General features: G+C 44.4%; 1 protein-coding gene across 1 annotated transcript in view; it reads right to left on the reverse strand.

The window, feature by feature from the left end:
* The window catches only part of atp1a3b (ATPase Na+/K+ transporting subunit alpha 3b), a 31956-nt gene extending 6849 nt beyond the window's left edge, over positions 1–25107 (reverse strand). The window contains exons 1-11 of the mRNA XM_080745873.1: positions 25025–25107; positions 24798–24893; positions 7045–7116; positions 5830–5889; positions 4621–4824; positions 4133–4246; positions 3439–3573; positions 3118–3235; positions 2206–2474; positions 1476–1674; positions 517–761 (exon numbers count right to left, since the gene is read on the reverse strand). Coding sequence (XP_080601999.1) covers positions 517–761; positions 1476–1674; positions 2206–2474; positions 3118–3235; positions 3439–3573; positions 4133–4246; positions 4621–4824; positions 5830–5889; positions 7045–7116; positions 24798–24803 — 1422 coding nt within the window. The 5' untranslated portion in view covers positions 24804–24893; positions 25025–25107. The remainder of the gene's footprint in view (positions 1–516; positions 762–1475; positions 1675–2205; positions 2475–3117; positions 3236–3438; positions 3574–4132; positions 4247–4620; positions 4825–5829; positions 5890–7044; positions 7117–24797; positions 24894–25024) is intronic.
* Between the last annotated feature and the right edge of the window lie 566 nt (positions 25108–25673).

Raw genomic sequence — 25673 nt, forward strand, 5'->3', positions numbered from 1 at the left:
ACTGCCCTGGTGTGTGTGTGTCTGTGTGTGTGTGTGTGTGTGCGTGTGCGTGCGTGTGCGTATGCCAATATTTATGTAAAATATATATTTTGAAAAGCATGGTGGGGCCCCTTTAACCAATTCATTGGGTAGAATTGACCCAGGGCTGTAATACTTTACCCAGCAATTGGATTAAATATGTAACCCATCTTGTTGGGTTAAAATTAGCAACCCATTTTGTTGGGTCAAATTAACTACCGCTGGGTCGGTCCACTATCGATCCAGGCGTTGGGTTAAAAAATAACTCAAGTTGGGTTGTTTTTAACCTAGCATGTTGTGACTGACCTGGTACTTATTGGTGGAGTTGAAGGACTGACCTGGTACTTATTGGTGGAGTTGAAGGACTGACCTGGTACTTATTGGTGGAGTTGAAGGACTGACCTGGTACTTATTGGTGGAGTTGAAGGACTGACCTGGTACTTATTGGTGGAGTTGAAGGACTGACCTGGTACTTATTGGTGGAGTTGAAGGACTGACCTGGTACTTATTGGTGGAGTTGAAGGGGATCTCAGCGACCTTCTTGTTCCTTTCTCTCATGGCCCTGACGTTGCCACAGCACAACTCCACGCACTTGAGCAGGGCCGTCTCCGAGGCGTCGCCGGCCACCTCCCTCTTCAGCACGGGCAGGCCGTCCTGGCCGCCCTTGAACTGAGCCCGGTTGCACAGGCCAGCGATGCGGGCCAGGGCGACCCACGTGTTCGACGTCTTGTCGAAGGAGGCGCCTATAGACACAAGAAGAGGAAGACCAACAACGTCAGCAGGGCTGCAACTATGTAGACTATTTTCTAATCTAATACACTCTCAATACGCTCTCTCAATCAACTTATTTCTCTGTTCCGTTATCAGCTGTCAAGTGTGTCTTATTATAGTCTCTTACAGTATATGTCCTTTTTTCTTCTCTTTTTTACACCGGTAAACCTGTGATGTGACAATAAAGTTATTGCAAACACTATCCGAAAATCATTGGTCGTTGAACTGAACTGAACTGAACTGAAATGGACTAGTGATCTCTTTCAGTAACTTCGAGATGATACTTTGTACATTTTTAAATTAAACAAAATCCATATTTGTTACAATATTTCACTGGTATATCTTTCACAACAACCACTCCACATTCAATTTTTTGGACAAATTCTCTAAACACTATTAAACACAATTTAATTTGAATGTGCCCTGCCCCTAACACTAACACCAAAATGATGTAGGCACCAGAAATTAAAAGTATTTAGTGTTAGTGTCTCTCAACAGGGCAGTACAGCCCTCCAGGGGGGCGTACAGAGAAGTGGGGCGCTGGGAGCGATATTTTTTTAATGGGGTCACTGAGATGCTTGTGGGCTGGAGGGGGGGAATAGCAGATCTAAAAGCGGATCTAGATCACAATGTGTCTGCATGTTTTGCACAGCAGGGGAGGCTCAACCTTTTGAGCTCTAGCTCACCAGACTGGTCCTCGGTGGTGTCAGCCTCATGGATCTGGTTGTCGAACCACATGTGGGCCACGGTCATCCTGTTCTGGGTTAGGGTGCCCGTCTTGTCAGAGCAGATGGTGGAGGTGGAACCCAGGGTCTCCACGGCCTCTAGATTCTTCACCAGGCAGTTCTTCTTGGCCATACGCTTGGCAGTCAGGGTCAGACACACCTAGAGCACGGGAGAACACACACTCTGCATTTAGATAGCGTTAAATGTAGAGCACCACGGAATGGAATCACTTTGCTTGAACACATGGATGGATGCATACAATAAAGTCTTGCCCAAATATGGAGGGACTAGTCTGTAGGACGGTGGCTCTGAGATAATGGATTTACAAAATGTGAGGGGAAAAAAATCACAAAATGTAAACATTACGTTTTCGGCGTGGCCGTAAATGCCATTATGACACGGCGTGGCACTACAGGAGTCTAAATGTGTGTCCGGAGCTAATCTTCCAAAGGCTATACCGATGAGGGCCAAATCTATCTAGTACACTGCTATAGTAGGACACATGTTTTATACATTATAAAATATTTAACTTTAATTTTATAACGGAAGTGAATGGGTCTCTGATCGGGCTGAAACCTTGCCAAAATTGGGAGTCATGTCCTAGATGTCATAGATATGTCCGAGATCCACACTGGAGCCATGCCATTCCCAGTTCAATGTTTTTGTTATCTCTCATTCTGTCCTACTCACAGTGACAGTAGCCAGCAGCCCCTCGGGCACGTTGGCCACAATGATACCGATGAGGAAGATGCAGGCCTCCAGCCAGGTGTAGCCCAGGAACAGGGCCAGGATGAAGAAGGTGACACCCAGGAAGATGGCCACGCCCGTGATGATGTGGATGAAGTGCTCAATCTCCTTGGCGATGGGGGTCTTGCCGGACTCGAGGCCGGAGGTCAGGGTGGCGATGCGGCCCATCACGGTGCGGTCTCCGGTGCAGATGACAATGCCTCGTGCAGTGCCTGAGGGCATTGGAATGAGACAGGCAGGGAGTGGGAGGACTTTACTGACTGGTCTTTTTTCTCCTATTTTATAAGATAGTGGTTCTCAACCTTTTCAGGCCACGACCTCCAAAATAATCATATTTTAAGTGGGGACCCCCCACCCTGACAAGCACTAAGAGTTGATGCATTAGATCTTGTATAACAGGGTCCTATTGTGAAACTAGCAGGCGTTGTGAGCATGTAGATCGTCTATTTTCACATTTTCTGCCTCTAAAATTTGACAATTTGGCCAATGTTTAATTTGCCATTTTAGTGGTATTAAAAAGTCCTTCAATTGTCACTTTAGAAATGTGCTTATACCATCTATACACTTAAATGTTATGTTGGTTTGTTTACTATTGAGAGAGAAAACAATGTTGCACATTAAGTTAATCATCTGGGGACCCACCAAAATAATTTGGGGGCCCCTCTGGGGATTTAGAACCGCTGTTATAAGTGACCGTTCTTGTGTTTATTGACCAAATTCGCATGGTGACCATTTTGTTCATACTTCAAAATGGCTAGCAGTGTGTTCTCATGATGTATTCATTGCCACACATGAGTGACCTAACATTTAAAAAGAACTTTCTACAGACACTGCACACTTTAGTGGTTGCCATACCTTCCACACAGTTGGTAGAGAAGAAAGCGACGTTGCGGGTCTCCAGAGGGTTGTCATGGGTACAGTCAGGTGACCTGTTCTGGGGTTCTGATTCACCTGTCAACGAGGAGTTATCCACCTATTGGAACCAGGAAAAACAATATGCGTGAGAGTCAGGGTACTAACGTCAGTGTGTTTACATTTGTGTACATAAACTTAGCTGTTACTTATAAACTACCAACTAATAAATTATCATGTGAATCATAATGTGACAGTGTGTGTGTGTGTGTGTGTGTGTGTGTGTGTGTGTGTGTGTGTGTGTGTGTGTGCGTGTAGGCCCACCTTGCAGCCGTGAGCAGAGACCACCCTGATGTCAGCAGGGATCCTGTCTCCTCCCTTCACCTCTATCAGGTCTCCGCCCACAACCTCCTCTGCGTTAATCTGTACCTTCTCCCCCTCACGGATCACCAACGCTTGCTGCAGTGACACAAGGAGCGGTGGTCAGAAGTGCACCCGCGCACGCACACAAACACATATTTATCGAGTCTGCTTCTATTTATGTGAATGAAAATGAATAGGTTTTAGTCATTACCCCTTACGGGTCCATTTGGACACTCAGGGCCCTATCTTGCCTTATCCATCTTCCTAATTCTTTTTAGGACATTACCGTGCAGTAAACAAGTCTTATAGTTTTGTAGAACAGCAGACAGGATGCAAAACAGAATATGTCATAAAAGTGTGTGATAAAAAAATGAAAAGTATTAGGATGAATAATTATGGTGTGGTACAAACACGTTTATTGTGGAGATGGCAAGATGATACAAGCCAGAGCAGATATAACTGTGTTGACACGACAGATGCTCTCTCTTGAGAGTGTACAGTATGTGTTAGGTTACAAGCTCACAATCACAACACGTCACATCTGCAACGCATTGTGAGCTTGTACTGTCTTCTATTTTCGGCACGCAACAGAACATGAATAAGCCTTAATTTGAAGGCACAGCAACACAAAATGTTCATAATGAGAAGTGTATACCTGAGGCACCATGTTCTTGAAAGACTCCATGATTTTGGAGCTCTTGGCCTCCTGGAAGTATGAGAAGCACCCGGTGATGACGACGACAGCTGTGAGCACAATACCTAGATACAACTGCAGAGAGGGGAACAGACACACAGAGAGATACACCCAAAGTTAGTTTGAAAACATGACCGACGACAAAAGACCCATACTTAGATTACCTACTGGGAGAAATACGACAATGTGTGAACACAGCTGCAAGATTTGTGAACTGTTGCGATAAAAGAAGGTTTGCCAATGGAATACAACCACAGCAACTACGGATTACTAACGATTGGGATTCCTGCACCATCTGTACCAAGTTGCTACTATACCTTACTTACTATACTATTTAAATAATAATGTGTGTGTGTGTGTGTGTGTGTGTGTGTGTGTGTGTGTGTGTGTGTGTGTGTGTGTGTGTGTGTGCGTGCGTGCGTGCGTGCGTGTTTAAGGTGTCCTCTCACATTGTCTCCTGCAGGCTCGTCCTCAGTAGCAGCCTGGATGGCATAGGCCAAGAAGCAGAGGATGGCGCCGGTCCATAGCAGCATGGAGAAGCCACCAAACAGCTGGCGACAGAACTTGACCCACTCAGGGGTTGTGGGGGGAGGGGTGAGAGCGTTGGGGCCGTCCCTGATCAAATACTCTGCCGCCTTCGCCGCGGTCAGACCCTGGATGACAGGGGAGAGGAGCAGAGGAGACGGAACAGTTTGTAGTTAACATTTACTTCAAATTATATTGTTTCTGTCGGGCAGAAACACCCCTTTTTTACTTTTGGTGTTTTTCTGGGTAAATTAACACCATACTTGATCATACTGTACTAAAGCATCACACAAAAATATGAAAGTATTTTACTATTTTTGAATTTGAATCCCGAAAGAGACATCTGGGAGTGAATTGCACCAAATATGCCTCCAGACTTGGGAATTGAACCCTGGACATGCTATCAGGAACAAAGTACCTTAACTTAACATTTGTTGTGGTTGTGTTTAATTTAAATGTTCCAACATGGCCAGCTGCTGTACAGTTACCTTCATGATGATAGCACACAAACACCTAAATAAAACACAATCAATTGAGTTACCAGTCAAGATGTCTGTGAAAAGCACCCATTGCTATTGTACTGTGTAAGGAAGGAGTGTGACTGTGTGCAAGCATAATACCATCCATTAAAAGTATTATACTGCCATCTAGTGGCCAGTTACTGGAACAGTACAGGTATATATAGTACTCTAGTTCAGTGTTTCTCAATCTTTTTTCTGCCAGGGCACACTTTTCATAGCCAAAAGATCCCAGGGCACACCTAGATATGTGTGTGTGGCTATTTTCAAAATGTTGCCTCTTTCTTATATTATTTTACAATTTGGCCAATGTTTTACCAGTTTTTACATAGTTTGTTGATTACTTTTGATGCAGTAATGGTCGTTTTTATTTTCTTTCTTGAGGTATTAAAAGGGTTTTAAAAGTCCTTAAATTGTGACTTAACTGTCAAATTTCAAAGGGCATAACAAAGCATCTCAAAGGACACGCCAAAGGTCCTCGGCAGAGTGGTTGAGAAACACTCCTCTAGTTACACCACGTCATGGTGTTCCGTTCACTTATGTCCGTTATGCTAGAGTCTAGTATGACGGACATAAGTGAACGGAACATGACGTAACAGTTCAAATGAAACTCACCTGGACAATGTCAGTGTTGAATTTCCTGCATACTTCTTCTACAGACATCTTGTGTTCCGTCTAGAGGAAGAAGGAGACAGAGATGTTTAGTGTTCTCCATAGATCAGCAGTGCCAAACAGTTACTGTATACACACAAAGGAAATAGTACAAAAACCTAGTCAAGACTAGCTTAATTTAAGGATAAAAATGTTAGTTATTTTAGTTAGGAATCTAAAATAGTAACAGCATATCGTCGTTGTTGGGTGGAAACCTTGTATCTCCAAGTTTCAAATTTGTATTTTCTTTTGCAAAGTAAAGCCCTGCTTCATCATACAAGGCCGTCACACAAAGGTAGTGAAAACAGACGATCTACTTGTAGATCGGCTGTTTTCACTAGTTTAAATCATTTTTAAAATGATAAATGCCAAACGGTTTTGGACATACAAGGTTTTCACCCGACAACGACGATATATCCATGGACTATAGAGTTGAATTACACACTGTGTAATTCAAGGTTGACTACACGCATGCATATCACCTGAGGGGTGAGTGGCTGCCAGGCTCAAGGACACCTCGGCAGGAATGTGGGATCGAACTGACGACCCTCGGATTACAGGTCGCCCCTGTTACCACCTACAGTCATTCTTTTGTCCTGTAACGGGGAAGATCTTCCCTCTCTCTCCACCACATTTGGTGCCTGTTCACTTTCAACTGATATTCTGGATGAGAGCATTTCTTCAAAACACTGAAAACGGTTTGCTGTCAAATGCTTCTCATGCCAAAAAATAAATAAAATGTAGTTATTGAGAACATAGTGTGAATGGGCACTTTGTCATTACTGATTCATGATCAATTAAGAGCCATTACAGAAAGAATCATCTGTAATAGTTAACTAAAATATGATTATTATTATTGTTGCGTGTGTGTGTGTGTGTGTGTGTGTGTGTGTGTGTGTGTGTGTGTGTTATTATATAAATCAATGTATATATATATATATATATATATATATATATATATATATATATATATATATATATCAATAGTATAAGTAGTATTGATATAGTAGTAGCAATTGTAACAATAGTGGTGGTAGAAGTATAGTGTTGAAGTTGCATCAGCAGCATTAGTAGTATAATAGCTGTACTATGCATATAGCAGATTACATTGAAAGTGAACTGGCACCAAACCCATCTTCCAGCACCAATAGGAAATAGAAAAGACAATGCTGTACTTACAATGGGCACTTCCTTCTTCAGCTCGTCCATGTCCTTCCCCTTCTTCTGCTTCTTTGGGGATCGGTCTTTGTCCTGTGTGGTGGCAACGCGGTAACTGTCTGACCGCCCATACTATAGACATACACACATGTTTGACAAATGCCTGGGGACTAGGGGACTAGGGATCCTCACTGCTCATGGGACATGAACATTAAGCCTTTCGTTCCAAAATGTTGCTTTCCTTTAATGGGAAACACCTGCCAACCACCAGTACTGTAGTTCAGTGGTTCTCAAAGTGGATTTCAGCGACTCTCTAGGCTCCTTTAGGGAAAGGAGCCTAGATTTGTACACTGTCAGAGTTAAGGGGAGACCTTCAAATATCAAAGTTTGAGAACCACTGCTGTAGTTCAAAATCTGATGTTCTATGTTCAAATGCATAACAAAATTGGTTGTTTTAAAGATGTATCACACTAAGCTAACATGTGCTTTACATTCTTACCAGCTACGATTACGCATAATGGTACATGTAAGCAAATATATAATTTTCCAATCAGCGCATGCATATATATACTATTTTGGAACGAAACACTTAACATGTCTGCTCTTTGAACTTATTTGGATGGCTTCATTGTCTTGCTGCTATTTGTCCTTTTCATCACATTAGAGAAGAAGTCTTTGAACTTTATACAAATAACTGTCCTTGACAGATTTCTTAAATAATCTTGTTCCCATCTGAAGTGACCTGCTGGGAGTGACTTAGAAAAAGGGTTAAAGAAAGGCATTGCATTTAATGCACAGGTGCAAATGAATGCCATACAATCATTGATGAGCATAATGGAAAATCAATTATTAGCCCCGGTCTCATAGTGACTCAACCATCTGTGCTCAGTGCTGTCTGTCTAAACTCTATTTGATCTATAGTTGAATAAAATGATTCTCTCGCTCTGATGTTCACAACACACAGACCGACGGACACATCAAAACCTGATCAAAACCTGTCACAACGTATCATGTCTTTCACATCAGCCATGTATGCTGCCAACATAAAGGACCAGAGAGAGTGAGAGAGAGAGAGAGAGAGAGAGAGATACACTGAGAGTATTGAGTCATCAAAGACTTGTAATTAGATTCTAGTCTGTTCTATTCCACTAAAGCAGATCCATCCATCAGTGAGACTTTGATGTGGAGAGAGTGTATGCAATTAGGGGCTTAAAACAGATACATAGAGCACATGTACAGGCTAACACTGTGTTAGTTATTTGTGTACGCGTGTTAGTAACACACGTACACAAATATATGCATGCATTCAGACTTCTATACTGTATGATACACACGCACGCACGCACGCACGCACGCACGCACGCGCACACACACACACACACACAGGCAGTCCCTTGCTGCCTATCTCTCCCTGACTCCTTCTCCCTAAAGACTATCGATAAAGGCAGACGAAGCCCAAACAAAATCTTCAAAATATCGAATAACTGCTCTCGTCAGAAAACTAGAAAGAGAGTGTGTCTATAAATACGCCCCTGAGATTCTCCAGCACTGCACATTCTAACTTCTCTGTCTCTGTGACTGTAACTCTACCTCTATCTCCGTGTCCGGACAGAAAGCAGCCTGAGCTCCTGCTTCCCGATCAATACAAAAGTCCTCTGTGATCAGAGGTCAGAGTTGACAAAAGAGAGGAGCCACAGTGTCTCCCATCAGGGAGACCCTGTAGTGACGGCGGTCCCAGTGGACGGGCCCTTCGTTGACACGGGCTGGTCATCGAGGAAATTGGCCCATGTGCTGGATCAATGCGCTTGATAGATATAATATATTATAATGGATGTTTGGAGTGCAAGGGGTTAAGGGTGCACTGGAGCCATAATTGATGACAGCCATACCAGCATGGTCCACATGACACAGAGGGCATGTATTTTGTCACCAGAACAGACACAAATGTGAATGTCAATGGCCATACAAGTGATTATCAATAACCACGGTATGTGTGATAATTTAGGGATTAGTGGGGTTAGCGTGTGACAGGGAGTCAAAGGTCCGGGGCAAAGGTTAAGATTGCATTGAGGACTGGAAGAAGTATTCATTTGCAGCAGAAAACACCTGTTAAAACAACACCACCCTCTAGTGGTAAAATCAAGTCATGATATGTTTTACATGACCCACATGTTAAGTCCTGAATTTTGTTTGCTTTTCTCATTAATTTTCTCTCTAATAACAAGAGTTATTATGACCCTTAACTGAACCCTATTTCCTTCTGTTGTTAAATCAGTATGTTTACTCAACTCGTTTGAGGACAATGATAAAGTGATCTAATGTAGGTTCTTTTGTTCCTAAAAAGTCCCAGCCCCACTAATCTACAGTATGTATGCATCCAGATGGCAGGCAGTTGATAGGATTAAACAGCTCCTAGGCCAGGCTGTTAGCACACGCACCAACACAGTGAACACACCAAAACACACACACTCCAACCTAACTTGGCACACACTTCCTTCAGTTGACAATCAACGTGTCACTGCTTATACCACTGAAAGGTAGAACTGTGAGTCTGCGCTGCTTGTGAAATTGCGATGTCTGACTCTGGAATTTGGCCGCCAATAAAAAAAACTGACTGATCTTACTGGATGCTTTTCAGGTGCAGACATGTGGGCCGCTTAGGAAGCAAAGCCATCAATGAAAGACAAAGACAAGCCTCTTCACACACATTGGGATCCAATACGTGGGTGATAGTAAATAGGAGCAGACGCTGTGTGTTAAAAGTATAAAAGGTGCACACTGCGACAAGACCAGACAGGCAAGGCTGGCTAAAGGCAGAACAGAGGTGATAATAACCAAACCATACAATGGAAAAGTACTGCTTACCAGGCCCTGGCTATGAGTGCCTGCGTGCGTTTGTGTTTGTGTGTGCGTGTGTGTGCGTGTGTGTGTACATCTCATTCTCAGTGTGTGTGCACCTTTTTGCAGGAGTCGGTGTGTCTTTCTGCAAGTTACGTCCCCACCTATTGTACAGGTTTGATTGAGTCATTGAATGACGTCTCTATATCTCTAGCCTAACTGTGGAGAATACACAATGCGGGTACATAATCAGATCCTAATCGCAGGCTAATCAAACACTGTATTCTACAGTGGTGGGAAAAGTACTCACACTTCTTACTTAGGTAAAAGTATCAATACTGCAATGTAGTAATACTCTGTTACAAGTAAAAGTCTGGAATTCTACATTTAATTGAGTAAAAGTACATAAGTATTGGTAATTAAAGTGTACTTAAAGTAACAAAAGTAAAAGCACTCATTATGCAGAATGTCCCATTTCACGTTTTCAAATGTATCAAAAAGTATTTTGAAAATAGCAGATCTTGCGACGCATTGCGAGCTTGTAGATCGGCTATTTTCAAATGGCCGAAATGTACCTAGGACTGAAGCGGTTAATGTATGTTTTGTATAATAATAATCAAATCAAATTATTATATAAAATGTACTTAGTTACTTTACACCAGTGCTATTCTAACAGAGGGCAGAGTGGCATGTGGGCTGGCCTGGTGTAAGGTTACTGCCGGGGTCAACACGCATCTAGACAGGCATTGTTAACACACCTGCGTACATATGGAACATCAAATATCCTTGTTGTTGTTGCCGTGTGGAAACCTTGTATGTCCAAAACTGTTCATTTGTATTTATCATTTTGAAAAAAAGATTTAAAATAGTGAAAATACCTGATCTACAAGCACACAACGCCTCGCATCGCGAGGCGCTGTGTGCATGTAGATCTGCTATTTTCACGAGTTTTATGCGGCACATTGCGACTTGTCTTGTATGATGAAGCGGGGCTTTACTTTATAAAAAAACGAATTTGAAACTTGGAGATACGAGGTTTCTGCCTTTATGTACACACTGATGAACACGGAGATGCACAAACACAACACTTTTTACTTCTTTTTCCTGGCACTGACACACAACCAACACACACATCTTTCGACTAAAGTACACCGCCGTATGTTGTTTTACCGGATTCCCAAGAGTTCTATAGATGTTTGTTGGGCCTCCTCACCATTTTCACGCTACACTAAAATATCTTCCCCAAATGTTAGCCCCAGCATAGGGATGCTAGTGGTTACATTTAGAGATGGGAACCTCACGATACGATACATATCACGATACTTGGGTCACGATACGATTGTATCACAATATATTGCGATGCGATACACATTGTGATATTTTGCAATATTCAACAGAATTTTTTTTTTTTTTGTAAAGCTGAAAATCCAACTTGCCATGTACCACCTGGGTAGTCTAATAATATGCATGTACATTACATTATATTGATAACACAATGGGCAAATTGAGTCAAAACTTCTATTTCATTAAAACTTTCCATTTTATGCACGGGAACAGAGTTTTTTGCTCCAAAAGTATTGCGATACTACAGCCTGAAGTATCGATACAGTATTGGGAAATAAAATACAGCGATATACTGCCATATCGATTATATTGCCCATCCATAGTTACATTCTTTATTCTTTTTGTCATTTTTGTAACATGTCTTTTCCCCCCATTTCTGTCAAGCACGACAAATGAATGGCAAGTATAGGACGTTGGGGATAAATGCCACCAACGTTGCCAAATAATGGGAGGCTTGGTGAGAAGTAGAGACGGACGGAAATGGAGGGAGGGAGAGAGAGACAAAGACATAATGAGACAGATGGAAAGAGAGAGCACAGCGTGGGGTGAGAGGGAAGGATAGATGGAGGGAGAGAGAGACGGAGAGGTGGAGATAAAGAGAGGAGGTGTTGTCACTCCTCTGTCACACTTCTAATTAGATATTGACCAGTCACTGTTTGACCCAATGTGACCCCACTCTAATAGATTGCACTGTAACCACATTTAGGGTGGTTGTCCTACGCGCATGTGTGTGTGTGTGTGTGTGTGTGTGTGTGTGTGTGTGTGTGTGTGTGTGTGTGTGTGTGTGTGTGTGTGTGTGTGTGTGTGTGTGTGAGTGTGTGTGTGTGTGTGTGTGTGCGCGCGTGCGTGTGAGTGTCATGTGTCTGTGAATGTTTCCTCTTACACTGACATATTACACTCTCTGAGAGCCCTGCGTCAATCCTTAAGTGTGTGTGTGTGTGTGTGTGTGTGTGTGTGTGTGTGTGTGTGTGTGTGTGTGTGTGTGTGTGCAAGTGCGCGCATGCGTTGGTAATCAAGTAAGCTCCTCCCACCGATAAAGGAGGAGGCGGTAGGCCTACTCACTGTTTAAAATGTCTACGGTATGTGAAGAATGGACATGCTTTATGTAAGAGAGAGAGTGAGTGAGTGACTGATTGTGTGTGTGCGTGTGCGTGTGTGCCCGATACTGGCTCTCATTTGTTAATGACGAGATAGCATCTCCTTACCCGTCTAGTACACACACACACACACACACACACACACACACACACACACACACACACACACACACACACACACACACACACACACACACACACACACACACACACACACACACACACACATACACACACACACACACACACACTCTGCCTGCCTCACCATCAAGACATGTCGTGATGGCAGTGAGATTGTAGATCTGCTATTTTTGTCATATATTAAACATACGGTCATGTGTCCCCTCTCCGCTCCAAGCCGAGGGAAACACAGTCAGGAGTCTGGAATTACACCCGCTATGTCTGTCACACACACACACACAGACACAGACAGACTGACTGACTGACAGACTGACTGGACACTGTGCCTTCCTCTCGGTGATTGACACGCCCAGAACCTGGAGACATGTTAAGCGTCACCAGCTGTAGGGTCAGTGTGGGTCCATGTGGAGGATTTGACCACTTAAACCCTGCACTTGGTTGCCCTGAGTCTCTCAGGGCTCTGTTCTTCGCTCTACACCAAACATCTTTGCTGAAAACAGCCTGATTGCCATGCTCACCAAGCCCTGTTTAGTGAGCTTGTCCATCGGCTATTTTCCGCAAAGGTTTCCCTCAGAATACGGACGCTGGGAGCCTGGGATTGAAGTGGTTAATGTGTGTGAATAACATAATGCAGGGGTTCTCAAGCCTTTTTAGGCTGTGACCCCCAAAATAAACATATTTGCACTGGGGACCCCCACAAGCACTTGGAATTGTAGGTATTACATTTAATGTGACTCGGTTCCACAGATAAATATTGTGAAAATAGACGATCTACATGCTCACAACGCCTCGCACTGCGAGGCATTGTGAGCATGTAGATCGGCTATTTTCACAATGTTCACCACCTGCTTACTTAATATTTGACAGTTTGGCCAGTTTGGTATTAAAACGGTCTTGAAAGTAATAATGTCATCACTCGTACCCACGGACGTAGAGACTACATTACTAATTCAATTTCCCTGCCAGGCTAAATAAAACTTCTCTTCTCTGGATCGTAAAACCGCTATGAGAAATGAAATGAGAGTGAACATACAGTCTTTTCAGATTCTGTTAGTCTGTCTGGAGCAGCCAAGTAACTCTTAGCAATTTGTCCCCTGACAGCTGATAAGTGTGTTTGGAGGTCAGGTAACCATGGCAACTGGTATATTCCCATCTGCATGGCGACGGATGCTCACTGTCAGTGTGGCCTGGTGCTGGAGTCTCTGATCTGATCTGATCTGGGAACAGCAATAATTGATGTGCGTGTAAGGAGACACTGTTGTTAGTCACTGCTGTGTGTGTGTGTGTGTGTGTGTGTGTGTGTGTGTGTGTGTGTGTGTGTGTGTGTGTGTGTGTGTGTGTGTGTGTGTGTGTGTGTGTGTGTGTGTGTGTGTGTTAAGGAGCAGAGAGTTCCTCATATCGGGGCCACATAAGGCTCTCATCAGTTGAGCAGAGGTGAGTCATTGTGTTGGCTTCAGTCTGTCTGCGCAACATCTACACGCATTGCGACAGGGAGGGAGAGGGAGAGAGAGAGAGAGAGAGAGAGAGAGTGGTGGGGGAGAGACTGGGACAAAAACATTAGTGAGAGACAGAGACAAAGGGAGACAGGCAGGGAAGGTGTCGAGTAAAAGATAAGAGACAAATCAAATTAATGTTTTGAAGAGATACATTAATTCCTCTTCCCCCAATGTTAGAGCCTCTCAAACCTTGCCTGTATTTAAATCACGTTTTCAATGATTCAGAGTTGCTGTTTCTGTTAGGCAATGTGTCTATGTGTTGCACTCTCTGTGTATTCCCCCTTGTCTATTGTTTGTTGTTTTACTTTTTTATATCAAAATTAGCTAAAAATGTTTGATGATTTATTACATTGATTATTTCAATCACCGTTACATTAACTTAAAAGAGTAAAACAATTATTCTCCTTTCTTCTTAATACTGTAATCAAAAACACCAAAAGAACATCAGTTGATTTCTAATTCGTAAATTCAGCGTGATCTAAGCTGTACTTAGGCAATCACAGATTTCAGATTCCAAGGTCAATGTGATTTTAGTTTTCAACATAATGCTGAGATCAGCTTCAACCAACCAAGCAGAAATGGATTATTTTCTCTGCGAGCAATTAACATGATATTTGCTCTATATGGGTGAGATTGTGCCATACAGTACACAGTGGGGGTGCATGTGCCTCTTAGGAGCTGCACCAGCAGATCTGAGAACAACGTGTTAGGCACAACAGGCCTGGGCTTGCCCAGTGAACGGTAGTGGGCCTACAGTTTGTGGGCACGAGGAGTGGCATCTGCCCTGCCTCTCCCCTCTGATCACACGCACAGGGGAAACACCGAGCATCATGGGGTATGGTAGGAAGCACCCACACACACACACACACACACACACACACACACACACACACACACACACACACACACACACACACACACACAGATGCAGAAAGAGAGAAGTGAGAGCACTGTGGCTTAACTGAATCAGTTTCTTCACATATATTATGGAACTGCAACAAGGAAGTGGTTTTGGTTATGATGAAAATGTGTGCCCACCGCAATACACTTCCTTCACCTGCTGCTGTAGAGCTATAAGCACGCAGGGGGCTAGTTGTCCGGATTTAAAATGAAGTAAACACGGAACTGAAGGTTCCTATGATTCTTCTTCGTGTGTTTTATTTTTGGCAAGCTCAACACCACATTCTCCCAAGTATCCCTGCGGTTGCACCATGGTACCATTTCTACCAATGAACGTTGATATCTACAATGATGGCAGCACCCGTACAAGGGCCAAAAAAGCGTCATTTTCGCTATGTAAACACGCAGAGTCCCTGAACTCCATCTTTTCTCTGTGTTATTTCGCTTAGGTGGGCGTAGTTTTGAGTTTATGTTTAGCCATGTTTCTGTGAGGTTAGGTTAGGGTTAAGGGTAGGGTTAGGATTAGGCATAGTGTTTGTGAAGTAAGAGTTGGGCTTAAGGTTAGGATTAGGCATGGATTAGTTAGGTTAAACATTATTGTTTAGGTATATAACCACAGTAGAAACCACAAAGAAAGAGGGAGTGCCCAGAGTCAAAGCTACATATATGTATAGTACACACACAGTGTATGTGAGTCAATACTTCCACATACCTAATGGTCAAAGCACTTCCTATGAGTCACTGTCATGACATTTCCATATGACTAAGTGGACATGTGGTCACATTCTCAAATTTCCACAGTTCCAAGTCTTGATGGCATTTGACTTGAAGGACACAGTACATCATTGTACACTATGGTAATTCCATGTTCCTTTCAGTGCCATATGACCCACACTTAAAGAGTCAATTAAACCCAAGTCAGTGATCTGTAACTCGCAAAATGCAGAATTTAGAATAGATCCATAAATATTTTAATACGAGGTGCTGGACGCATTAGCGTGAATGGGCAGCCACATGCAGGTCTGTGTACTGTCTAATCTCTATGCAAGGGAGGGATTTACTTTGATTGTAATTCAGGCGGTTATGTCTGATCTATACTTGGTTGCACGCCGGTGTCTCGCACAGAAAGTAGCTTATCTACGACTGACAACATGCAATGCGTTATGAGCTTGTAGATCAGCTATTTCTGGTGCGAGCCACGATGCGCTGATTTATGCACAGCATTAAATCAGGATTCAATGTTTGCGGCATAGCTGGATGCACCAACATGTGCTGCTGGGCACCCAGTGTGTATCTGCCTATGCATGCTAACGTGCGTGTGCGTTTGCACGCACGGTGTGTGAGTCTGTGTGACCTTGGAAGGACATTGGGCCATCTGCTGTGTCCTGCAGCGTTCTGCAGGGGCTCTGGGTCCCAGAGGGGTCAGCCTGAACACCGGGGGACAAGGGTGCTGGGATTAGCTAGTCTGATTACTAGTCTGGATTAGCTCACCACACCTGTCCCTCTATCTCTCTTTATCGTTCTCTCTCTTTCCCTGTCCTTCTCTTACTCCCTGTTATGATATATTTAGCCTTGACACACATAACCTTCCGTTTGTACTGATTTAACTCTCATCTGCGAAAGCATATAAATATCGCCGTTGTCGGTTGGAAACCTTGTATGTCCAAAACCGTTTGTTTTGTATTTATCATTTTAAACTACTTTTGTGCAATGACCTGGTATGATGAAGCAGGGCTTTACTTTACGAAAAAAAATACAAATTTGAAACTTGGAGTGGAGATACAAGGTTTCTGCCCGACAGTGACAATATGCTTGTGACGCCATGGTTATCAGGACACTGTATGCCCAATGATACGAGACGCAACCGTTGAAGGACAACTAGTCTACATTGTAGAACATCGTGTTTTATTTTGTACATCTTAATATCATACTCTATTCCATTTTGTTCCTCTCTGTATCTGTTACAATTCATATCGTCTCGTCACGTAATGTGAACCATATCATGTATTCTCCATGTACTTAATAACCTTCAGAACTTAGTGTGATACTGCCTGGTGTGTGATCTTGTTCTCTGAGCTTTCGCCACTCAACTGAATCAACAATCACCACGCTTATATCAGAGGAAAACTCTCAAGACTGTCACCACGTCGAGGGTCTAATAAGTTTACACAACACTTCCTCTTTGTCTCTGTCTTCCTCGCTCTGTCTCACCAGTCGTCTCTGTTTGTCTGTCTCTCTAGCTTGTCTTTGACTCTCTCTCTCTCAGTGTTTCTCATGTGCTGTTCTTGTCTGTCTCTTTTACTGCCTGTCTCTTTCACCTCTCTTTCTGCATCTGTCTCTTTGTTACTCTCTCCATCTTTCTCACCTCTTATTCATTCACTCACTCGCTCGCTCGCTCTCTGTCTGTCTGTCTGTCTGTCTGTCTGTCTGTCTGTCTGTCTGTCTGTCTGTCTCTCCCCCCCCCCCCCCCCCCCCCTCTGTCTTACACACTAATCTTCAGTCAAAAAACTTAACACTGGTTAGTTATTGAAGTTATTGAATGGTGAAGTAACACAAGCCTCTTATAACTAATCAATGTCTTAATTCATGAATACGTAGGATAGGCATTCACAAGCTTTCAGCTTCAGCCTATTCCTTTTGATCACCTGTAACAATGATTATATGAATGTATGAACTGTATAAATGTATGAGATGATCAAATAAACTAAACTAAACTAAAAACTAAACCTATAGGTGAATGCACTGGCCGCCTGGACCATGGAAGGTAGGGTTCCATTTGAATCAGAATCACCTGTATTGTCACGTCACAGGTTTACAGGAGCGATTTTCGTTTGAAATTAGTTCTTGTGCAAGCTCCATCATTTCATTTGCTGGGGGGTTTGGGAGTAAATCTGTGCCTCTGCTTTTGATAACCTCTCCTCTGTTCATTAAGTTTTCTCGCCAGTGGGGATGTGTTTTGTCCCTGCCTGCTGAATTAAATAAATGCATTTCCTTGATTGTGTTATTACAGGGGGCAGTCAAGGCACGGTTCATGTCACTAATCTGGTCTAACCAGCCTTGAAACGAGACCTGTAAACACACTAACACAAACACACTGGTCTGATAGAAGAGTATCAATGGATGAAAAGAAAAACAGATTACAAAGAGAGGATTGACCGACAGTCCACGCACGTGCACGAAAACTGATATTGACAGAGGGATTATGTCTATGACTGTATTTTCATCCCGCAAAGAGCGAGTCACATTCCCTCCAAATAAAATAAATAAATCAATAGTTAAATAAATACAATACAATGAAATGAAATGAAAGGAACAACAGAAACTCTAAACTAAAATCTCATCTTATTAGAGTATTACCCGCCCACCCCTGACCCTCTCCCCCCTCTCTCTCTTTCTCTCTCTCTCTCTCTCTCTCTCTCCTGTTCTGCCCATCTGCCATACCTCCAGTCTCCTGGTCTGCTCATCCGACAGCTAAAATGAAGACAGAATGGCCGTGTGGTTGATGGCATGACAGTGTATGTATGCATACCAGCTGTGACTGTTTGTGTGTGTGTGTGTGTGTGTGTGTGTGTGTGTGTGTGTGTGTGTGTGTGTGTGTGTGTGTGTGTGTGTGTGTGTGTGTGTGTGTGTGCGTGCGTGCGAGCGTGCGTGCGTGCGTGCGTGCGCGTTTATGTCTTTAGGTGAACATCTTGCTGTTACATGAGAAGGCTTGAGTGCTTCTCTGCTGAACACACACACATGCAGTCATGCACACAGACACAGTACATGGCTATGAAACATTTTCATCAGAGGTACTGTATGTACTGCATGTAGGTGCAATTTAATATCCCACATCTCATCGTCCTTGTCAAACTAGATCCTGTATTTGTATATAGATTAAAGAATCTTCACTGCACAGTCACTGAGAAATGTTCCCTGGAAGTGTCTTGGCATGCTGTAGCAATGCTAATGGAAACAAATGGAACCATTTAGCCAGAAACGAATTTGTTTCTTTATTTGCTATCTCATACCATTGTTTCTATTAGCATTGCTACAACATGCTAAGCTTCCAGTGGACATTTCTCAGTAACCGTAGAGCTGATTTGAAAAGAGTACCTTGAGATGATGTGCAATATCACATCCAAAGATGAAAAACAGAGGCCCTCCTTTGTTTCCTCTACACCAAATCTCAACCTGATACATTGAATGTAGCTTGTAGATTTGCTATTTTTGCTGAATGTTCGCCCACACAGAATAGGAACGCTAGGGTTCATGTGGTTAACATGGTGCAAAACAGAACATCTATTCACTATGTTCCCATGAATACGATATTAATCTGCAGTCTGCACTCTGCACTATGTCAGCAAAACAGAGGACTGTTTCAATAAATGTTATAATGACGCCCAGGCATGTAACAAATCACACAGTTGATGAACTCATTGGGTGAAAGGGACCATTCATTGGACAGCAACATTGCGTGCTACAAATACAGACGTAGGTATACAACAGTGCCTTGTCAAAACGAAATTGCTTTGATTTGAATAAATAGCCATTGTCTATTGTGACTTCCCCTTGTGTTACTCCCAGTGCTTTGTTGTACTACCCACACAATCACAGACACACACAGACACACACAAACGGTCACAAACACACACTCACCCAGATCTCCCAGGACAACATTGTGAATTAGCCATGTCTTTGTAGTCAGGCAACCTAACCCTTCTGTGTCTCTCTCTCTCAACATGGGAGACCATCAGGCCTGTCCTCCTCACCACGGCTGACAAACTGCCGTCAGTACATCCAGGACTGTGCCTCGGCTAATCTCATTATACAGTAACAGTACAGTATGAAGGAGACGCGAATGACCTTTACATTTTATTACCCACACACTACACAAGAACAAATGTCGCGTTCCCTCGAGCCCACACCACCAAAGGCATTGCCCGTAGAGCAAACTTAGCGCGGATAATGTGAGCAGAAGAAAGCCTTTTTTGTACAAATGCATCTGATTTGATTTGGGGAAGAAGAGGAGAAAACAAGCATCCTCCTGGCCTTGAACACGACATTGTCTCCTCTGCAGTTAGCATGCATGCTAACTGCAGTGCTTTTTGCTGAGCCGGTGTAGCAACTAGCCGGGGCCTGTGTCCTTCAGCAGCAGTGCTCTGAGGACACCTTCCCCATTAATACCACTGAACGCCTATTGATTTGAGGGCCTGCTAGGCTTGAAGAGGACAACATAATGCAGGGGTCTTCAATGTTTTCAGGCCAAGGACCCCTTAACTGAGAGGGAGATAAAGCAGGGACCCCCTCTACATGCATACTGTATAAAATTGTGTTGCAGATTTTCATCGATTTCATGAAAGCACTGTCATCAGTCTATGTTGGATTTGTGTTAATGTGTTTTCTTTTCAGACATTTAACCACTTAAATCGCAGGTACTTAGTAAATTTGACCTTTTCACTCTTTACACCAAACCTATTTGCCAAAAATATCAGCTCTACAAGCTCTCAACGCCTCGCAGCTGATATTTTTGGCTAACGTTCTCCTCAGCATAGGGATAGGAGGGTTCAAGTTCTTCATTGAAAATAATCATCCTATCACACAAAGATTTGGTGGCCCCCCTGAAGTAACTCTGAGGACCCTCTAGGTATCCCGGACCCCCTGTTGAAGACTCTTGACATAATGTGTAGGAAGGTATTTTAGAGTGTGTGTGTGTGTGTGTGTGGGGGGGGGGGGGGGGGGGGGGTCATATCACCAGTGGTGTAAAGTAGTACATTTACTGTACTGTACTTGAGTACATTTTGAATTCCGGACATTTACTGGTAACAGAGTATTTCTACGCTGCAGACAGTATTGATACTTTTACTTAAGTCAAAAATGTGAGTACTTTTTCCACCACTGCGTATCCCTCGGATCCATTTTCCTTTTTTTTGACCCCTGTGGACTGAAAGCATCGCTGCCGGCCTTGCATGGTCAGTCAAGGGGCTTCCTTCCGGGCAGTGCCCGGTTGGTTGGGTACCTGGCATAAACGCTGCACTCCTATTGGTTCCGGCTGGAGTGTGCGGGACAGATTAGTCATGGGGCGGTGCAGCGCACCAGCTGTGTGTGTGTGTGTGTGTGTGTGTGTGTGTGCAGAACTCTGCACCAAAGGCAGAGGAGGGATGGGCTCTCTGCAGAGTCCCAGACAATATATGTCCCAAAGCTCCAAAACACACTGTCACCACTGGTTCAGCCAGACACCCCTACACAGCAAAATCATGAGTGTTCATTTTACCACTTAAAGTCTCTCCCCCAGGGGTCTGTACAGTAAACACCCTCCTTTTTCCCCCCTCTATACTGCATATCTTCACGAAAAATAGCCATTGTACACGCTTACAATGCATCGCAAATGCAACCCGTTGTGAGCTTGTATATTTTGCTGAATGTTCACCCCCTCAGAATGGTTCATGTGCTCTTGCAATAGAGGGTGCGAAAACTCAACCTTCATGGGTCACTCACAGTAACAACTATAGGCTTGCACTGCTGTTTCACGAACACCGTCCTCGATGCCAAAGGGCCTAGAGCTGCAGTGTGCAGTTAGGAACACTGTCCTGTACACAAAAGGTTGCAGCTTACAGCCCTAGCAAAGAGCCAAAGTGTGCCAGTGTCCTTGAGCTAAATCCTGCCGTGTCTGTTCCAACAACACCTACGCACAAGTCCTATCAACACCTGGCTTTAAATAATTACTGTGGTATATCTTCATTTCGCAACACGGTTTGGTGTAACGACACGGCTTAGTCACAGCACTCACTACCTATTAGCAGAGAGAGAGGTTATGCCCTCTACCATATACTGCTGTACCAGATTAACCACACCCTCTTTAGTCCTCAACACTATCGCCACCTTCATCCATCTCTCTACGGTGACACCTGCCTCCGCCTTAACCTTCAGCCTTCGCCCCCTCCCACAAATCCTCCCACAACGATACCCCCAGTCCCCACCTCCTCTCAGACTAAATGCCCCCACCTGCTCAGGAATGAAGCACCGTGACCCGCCCTCCCCCCGCCATGAACATACGTGCAATGTCCTACAACCACAGAGATGCCACCACCATCCCCCATCTTCCCTCTCTCCTCTACACCCCATCTGGCTCCGATATCCGTGGTAAACAATCCCGGGAAGCGCAGCAGGAGGGGGTATGGAGGTAACAAGAGCCTTGGTAAAGTGAGCCTCAGGTCATTATTCTGTAACAGGATACAGAGGCAGGCCGCTCCACCCCTCCTCCTCCTCCTCCTCCTCCTCCTCCTCCTCCTCCGCCTTTACACTGCACCCTTGCCTCCAAATATGTCTCTCTGTCTCCTTCTCTACACCTGCAGTCTATTCACTGCTTTTCACCCTCTGTTTCTCTCTCTCTCTCCACATCGACAGTGGCGCCCCCCCCCCTATCTCTGTCACGTGTCTGAAGGTGAAACACAGCGGTCGTCCCGTGCTTGTTGCGGCTCTCCATCATCGACCCGCGACTCTACCTCTCTCTCTCTCTTTCCTCTTTTGCGTGTCCTCCCCCCTACCTTCTTCCCTATGCTAGGCTACTGCACCAGCACAAGTTGTCCAAGTGCAGAGGGGGGGAGAGAGAGAAATGAGACAGACAGACAGACAGACAGACAGACAGACAGACAGACAGACAGACAGACAGACAGACAGCACTAAAGCACTATAGCTGCTAGTTGCATCTCTCTCTTGCATCCCAACTTAAGACTCTCTGCCTTGGCACCGTCCTCTACTGGTCCTTTGCCTCCCCCCAGTTCATTAGCTTGCGTGCCTCCATGTTGCCAGCCTATCACCACTCTTCACAGGGAATTTCCACATGAAATGCCCCACCCCCCTTTTGACGCAGAAGCCGCGATGCATCCTGCGGCCTCTCTGTGAAAGAACAGCTGGTTCTGATGTTCTGCCATGCACATCAAGAACGCAGCAGCAGCGACAGCGCGTCATGCGTGGCGCGCCACACCACAGCACACCAGTACATGGGGTTGCAATAGAAGATAATTTTCTGATCATAACTGTGAATCGAGGGTTTTATTCAAGTATTTTCAGAACCATCCTCTCTCTCTCTCTCTCTCTCTCTCTCTCTCTCTCTCTCTCTCTCTCTCTCTCGTTGGCTCACACTCGCGTTCTTCTCTACTTGACCCGACTTCTCCACAGCAGCACATCATGCACATCATGCGTAAGCACTTTTCTGCATTCTGTTTGACGCAGTGCCTCTACTGCTGATACTGCCTGCTGGATTCTCTACTGTCCAGAAGGATGATGAACACCGACTGTCGGCTAACTCGGCTTCATTTCCTTTGCCCAGAATTAAGGCTACATAAAACACACACAGCGTCTCAAATGTCCTCGCTTTATCACTGACACCGTCTCGAAGGGCTTCAGTTCCGCCCAGTCAGCAAGCAGCACCGCATAGGGAATCAATCTGCACATTCTGCAGTGTCATGAAATCACATCAATTCATCCCGCAGAGCAGAACCGGCCGTCGCAGACTTAAAAGAACTACAACTCCCGTCTCCCGTCCGCAGGATGGTGATGGGGCGAGCATTGCGCAATAGCCCACCCTGCTGCTGTCAGGCGCAACATCTGCATCTCGGAATTTTCCAGACATGCAGCAGTAGGCCTACAGTGCCGAATTTCACCGGGTGGCGTTCATTTGCAAGGGAAATGTGCTGTAAAGCCTCTCAACTGTGCGACACATGGATGACAGCTTTTTATCGGCTCGATTTGGTTGGCCAAATTTCAGGTGCGCACCTTGGTATAGTAGCCTATAGCCCGACCCCGACGTAGCTTATTATTACTTTTCTTTAATATGCCGCTCGTGTGTGTGTGTGTGTGTGTGTGTGTGTGTGTGTGTGTGTGTGTGTGTGTGTGTGTGTGTGTGTGTGTGTGTGCGCGCGCGCGCCGTGTGCGTGTGTGTGTTCACTGCCAGCGATTACCAAGTCTCCTGTTATGTCACAAATTAAAGGGGAAATAAGCTGGTGAAGCGCTTATTCCTGGTAACCGCATTATGACGCATGGGTCATCGTGGTCGTTGCGTGCTGAGACACCCCCCCCCCCCTCCCCCTCCCTCCTGCCCGCTTCCATACTCTCCATGAGGCTCACTGCCGGCATCACCACCACCACCACCACCATCATCATCATCATCATTCATCACAGCTGCTGTCCGTGCCTTGCAGGCTCTGCCAACTGCTCTCACGAGAAGTAGCCTACACGTTTTATTATGTGTGTAATGTAACATTCCTCCTTAATTGAGCTCAATAAAGATCATTTATAAACAGGAAATAACACCACAAACACTGAACTAGATGAAGATGTCTCTCTCTCTCTCTCTCTCTCTCTCTCTCTCTCTCTCTCTCTCTCTCTCTCTCCCCATCTCTCTCTCTCTGACACAGAGCTTTCTAGAATAAACCGATTAGGCCCCGCAAATACCTGCCACGTTGTGCCGGTAGATAACGAGGCCAAGAAAGACACACATCTTTATCGCTGACATCCCCTTGAACCACAAACTCTAGGTTAGCTAATACTTTTCTTTACTCCTATGACTTTCAGCATCAGCTATCCTGACAAAATAAGAAATGCCTCTGAGATGATGACTGACATCAGATCTAGAGGACACAGGCCCTATAACCTTCAGTTGAAGAACATAACGTTTAGAGTGCTTTTAGTCTATAAATGTGTCGCACACAGGACAGGATGTGTCTGCAGTATGACATGAGAGTTTCGTCACACAGCAGTTTGTCGCAGAGTCGATGAGACCGGGGCTAGAACAGAATTCCGCATTAGACTCAATGTCACTCCTTCATTCACCAGCTAGGACTCTTCTCCGGGAAGAGATGAGACATGATCAGTCCATTGTCCTTCATTCAGTGATTAATGCTGCTATTCTGTCACTTCAGCTGGGTTTAACAACGCAGTTTAAACAAAAAAGAAAAGTTGGAATCGTCAGTCTTACCCCCATGTTGGCGGTTGGTGTGTGATCTCCTCTCAGGTGATGCAAAGCTTGAGAAGCGTCAGCCCCTCAGGTTGATATTATAGCAAAACGTCTCCCCTTTCAAAAAAGACGCGACAAAACAGATTATGTTCTTTTTGTGCAGTGTGTTGCCTAGTAACGTGAGTCAGTCAAGTCAAAACGAGCCGCTACAAGACAAGACCAGACCGCCAGGCAACTTTATATCCTACCTCTAAAAGCGAAGACAAAAGGAGGGTTCCTTTCTTTCTTCCTTCCTTTTGGGTTGGGGAGAAAAAATTAAAACCGGCTGTCTCTCTCTCAAACCTTATGAAAAAAGGTCCGGCTCACAATCTTTTAACTGAAATGTTGCGGTCTCAAGCGGAGCATCACGCCAGGATGCTGCGGGTCCTTCTCGTGCTCTCTGCTTAGTGTAGGGAGAGAGACGGGCCGAACTGAGGAGCCGCACTGCTACCTTTTTTATTAGGGATTTTGATGCCCCTCCGCGGCTCTGCCGCAGGCCGCAGTACTCACTCTGTGGGAGCGATCACTCCGCCTGTGGAAGGAGGTCCGGCCCCGCTAGCGCGTCGTGATGGTGTAAAAAGTAACTAAGTACATTTGAGGAATTTGTACTTCACTTGAGTATTTCCAGTTTCCAACACTTCTACTCTGCTACATCTCGGATCCAAATATTGTGCTTTTTTTTTAGCCTGCTACTTTTGAAAGGATTTAGTAGGCTACTAGTTACTTGTATAGATGTGGACTATTAGGCCTATTATTTATTACAAAACGTAGGCTATACATATCATCTTCAAACCTAGGCCAGTAGGCCTATGTACATTTTGGCCATTTGAAAATAGACGATCTACATCTACAAGCTCA

This window comes from Nannobrachium achirus (genome assembly GCF_963921795.1).
Source record: "Nannobrachium achirus genome assembly, chromosome: 2".
In the NCBI taxonomy this organism is placed as follows: Eukaryota; Metazoa; Chordata; class Actinopteri; order Myctophiformes; family Myctophidae; genus Nannobrachium; species Nannobrachium achirus.